At 44.5% G+C, this 3617-nt stretch overlaps 1 protein-coding gene across 1 annotated transcript; it reads left to right on the forward strand.

Moving 5' to 3' along the window:
• Positions 1 to 757: 757 nt before the first annotated feature.
• LOC131226816 (uncharacterized) lies at positions 758 to 1141 on the forward strand. Its single transcript, XM_058222540.1, has one exon. The coding sequence runs from the start codon at positions 758 to 760 to the stop codon at positions 1139 to 1141; it is 384 nt and encodes a 127-aa protein (XP_058078523.1).
• Positions 1142 to 3617: the final 2476 nt, after the last annotated feature.

Raw genomic sequence — 3617 nt, forward strand, 5'->3', positions numbered from 1 at the left:
CGGAAGAAATCACCAAAGGAATGGAATGACGACTGTCAAGCGGCCTTTGACAAGATCAAGAAGTACTGTTAAATCCTCCCATGCTCATGCCACCTGCTCCAGGTAGACTGTTACTACTGTATATCTCCGTCGCAGCAGAAGCAATTAGATGCATCCTCGGCCAACGCGATGACACAGGAAGAAAGGAACAAGCGATCTACTATCTAAGCCAATGATTCACAAGCTACGAAGCCAAATATTCCAGCTTGGAGAAAATATGCCTCGCCCTAGTCTGGGCAACACAACGACTACAACAGTATATGATTGCTCACCCAATCCTTTTGCTAGCTCGCATGGACCCGTTAAAGTACTTGTTCAAGAAACCAGCACTAACGGGTAGGATCAAAAAATGGCAACTGCTACTTTCAAAGCTCGACATCACCTATGTCACTAAAAAGGCAATCAAGGGGCAGGCACTGGCAAATCACCTAGTAGCACACTCACTTTCTGATTACCAACCATTGAAGACATTCTTCCCTGATGAGGATATCCTCCTGATTGAGGGAAAGGAAGAAAGACAGGCAGGAGAGTGGATACTCTTCTTCAATGGAGCTATAAATTCAAATGGAAGTGGAGTAGGCGTCATACTCTACTCTCCCGATGACGTCCCAATTCCCATATCCAGGTGACTGGCATTTCAATGTACTAACAACGTAGCTAAATATGAAGCATGTATTGCTAGTTTGAGAGAAGCCATCATCCTCAACGTGAAGAAGTTATGAGTCTTTGGAGACTTGCAACTCATCATCAATTAGATAATGGCGACTGGAGGACCAATGATGAAAAGTTGATCCCATATCATGTCTACCTAGAAAATCTAACTGAGGAATTCGAAGAGATCATATTTTCCTACATGCCCCGAGCCAAGAACCAGTTCGCAGACGCTCTCGCTACCCTTGCCTCAATGCTGGAGATCCAAAAAGGAATTGCTGGATGGGAACTCACCGTCAAACTCCAAGAAGAGCCCGCATTCTGCCTACAAATCGACGAAGCCGAAACTCCCTCAAATGATCAGCCGTGGTACACGGACATCAAGGAATATCTCGAGCATCAGAAGTATCCGAAAGGAGCAACATCAGCTGATCGTCGCACCATCCAATAGTTAGCGACACAGTTCATGATCACTGGGGGCATCCTTTACAAGCGATCCTTCAACCAAGTCCTTCTCCGCTGTGTGGATGAAACAGAAGCGGTACAGATCATGTCCGAAATCCACAAAGGACTATGCAGCCCACACATAAATGGACATATGATGGCGAAGAAGATCTTATGATTTGGCTACTATTGGCTTACCATGGAGACAGATTCAGGAGTATGCGAATCAGATCCATGCACCTGCGTCCGAACTCTATAACTTGACGGCACCATGGCCCTTCTCAGTATGGGGGCTAGATATCATTGGCAAGATCAACCCTAAAGCTTCAAACGAGCACGAATATATTCTGGTGGCAGTAGATTGCTTTGCCAAATGGATAAAGGCAGCATCCTACACCACCATTGCAACACCTCATGTGGTCAAGTTTATGAAGAACAACATCATTAGCCGTTATAGGGTCCCTCGGGCCATTATTATTGACAACAGAACTCCGTTCATCAATAAAAGGATGGGCGATTTCCTCGACAAATTCAAAATTCAACGCCATTGGTCAAGTCCCGACCGTCCTCAAATGAATGGTGGGGTCGAAGATACAAACAAGACCATCATCTGCGTACTAGAGAAAATGGTGAAGACTTATCGAGACTGGTCGGAGATGCTTCCTTACGTACTCTGAGCTTACCGGTCGTCTGTACGGTCTACTACAGGGGCCAATCCATATGAGCTCACATACGGAATGGAAGCAGTACTACCAGTCGAAATCGAAATCCCATCACTTCGGATATTACTGGAAAGCTAAGTCGAGGAAGGCGAGTGTCAACAAGTAAGATACGATCAACTGCATCTGGCAGATGAAAAGCGCATGCAGGCACTAAGCCATTTCTAATGTTATCAAAAAAGGATTGCTCAGGCCTACAACAAAAGGGTCCGAAAGAGAAGTTTCAAGGTCGGTGACATGGTCATGAAGCGAATCTTACCACCGCACCTACCAGATCCCAGAGGAAAGTTCAAACCTTCATGGGACGGACCGCTTATCATTCGAGAAGTACTCCCAGGAGGTGCACTTCGGCTCACCAATCTGAAAGGAGAAGATCTCCCTAAGCCCATCAACGCTGATAATGTGAAGATCTATCACGGGTAGCCAAGCCTAACCTTGTCAATGATTATAATCTTTAAGCTGTACCAATTATTTTCCCACTAAAAAATTAAAAAAAAAAGTAGTATCTGTCTTCTTTCATCAGAAACACCTGTCATTTCCCCAAAAAAAAAACAAAGGAGAGAAAAACAAAAAAAAAAAGAGATGGGGGAGAAAAAGAAACAGGAAAAGAAGGAAAAGACTGGAAATCCCAAAAAGAAGACCCAGAAGATAAGTCTATCGCACAACCCCAAATAATCCAACTTCAAAAGCAGCTTACGATTGTACTCAAATACAAGGACGGAAAGGAAACTAATTGGCCAGCTATGAAGGAAGTCTCTACGTCTCTTCCAGTACTCAAAAAAAAAGGACCGTTTGAGCAAAAAAGGCGAGGTGAAAACCCGAAAGGGCGCCTCGAGTAAAAACAGCAGGCATGTAGTGGACTTGGTGAAAACCTGAAAAGGCGCCAAGGGTAAAAATAGTACGGCTGCCAAGGGGCAGGGAAGATCAAAAACCCGGGACGCAGCGGAAATTCGAAAGGACGTTACGGGCAAAAAATGACAAGAAGACCCGGACGTTGTAAAAACCTGAAAGGGTGCTACGGGCAAAAATGGCTAGCAAAAAAAAAAGTGCAGGTATAGAAGAAGTCAAGGCAACAAACACTGCAACGAAAGAACAACTTTGGATCAGTACTCTATCAGACTCTACTCAAATCCAAAGGACGCGATCTTAGGCACCCTCTCAGGGAACCAAGATCTCAAGTACACAATCTAGACTACTGTATGTAACGTGGGCTGAGTCCAAAATCCTAATCCCAAACATCCAAAGTGCAAATCCAAACACAAGCAAACACTGGCAAATGTGGCATAAACAAAATTTTTCATTTCTTTAGAGTGTTTTTACAAGTACATTGTTTTCCTTTCTTTACATAAAACCAAAAACCAAAAAAATATGCATATGACACAAGCAATTGATGAAAACCAAGGACTCCAAGTAAGCTCATATCCCTCATGCATCGATAATATCTGCCTAAGTCTCTCTATCTCCATATGCAGGTAGTAGACCTCGTCCCTATCAAGGCGATGTGCAGCAAGCATGCTCTCATCATATCGCCTCCCTACGCATGGTCACAAGAATGGCGAAGAACTACGATCTCGGAGATCAGGTGACCATGCGCGGCAAGTAAAAAAGGATGGATTGATGAATGGTCGTTCCTCAAATGCCTCAAAAGAATCATTAACACTGAGGAAGACGAAGCAGTGTTACCAACTATATCCCGATCAACAACCCCGTCCGACAAGTGCCAACTGGGGACCTGACGATAGAGCGACTGCTCCGCTACCCACT

The sequence above is a fragment of the Magnolia sinica genome, chromosome 15 (assembly GCF_029962835.1).
Source record: "Magnolia sinica isolate HGM2019 chromosome 15, MsV1, whole genome shotgun sequence".
In the NCBI taxonomy this organism is placed as follows: Eukaryota; Viridiplantae; Streptophyta; class Magnoliopsida; order Magnoliales; family Magnoliaceae; genus Magnolia; species Magnolia sinica.

What these genes read in the sequence shown, in the direction of transcription:
- LOC131226816 (XM_058222540.1), top strand. Translation starts at nt 758, where the DNA reads ATGAGTCTTTGGAGACTTGCAACTCATCATCAATTAGATAATGGCGAC.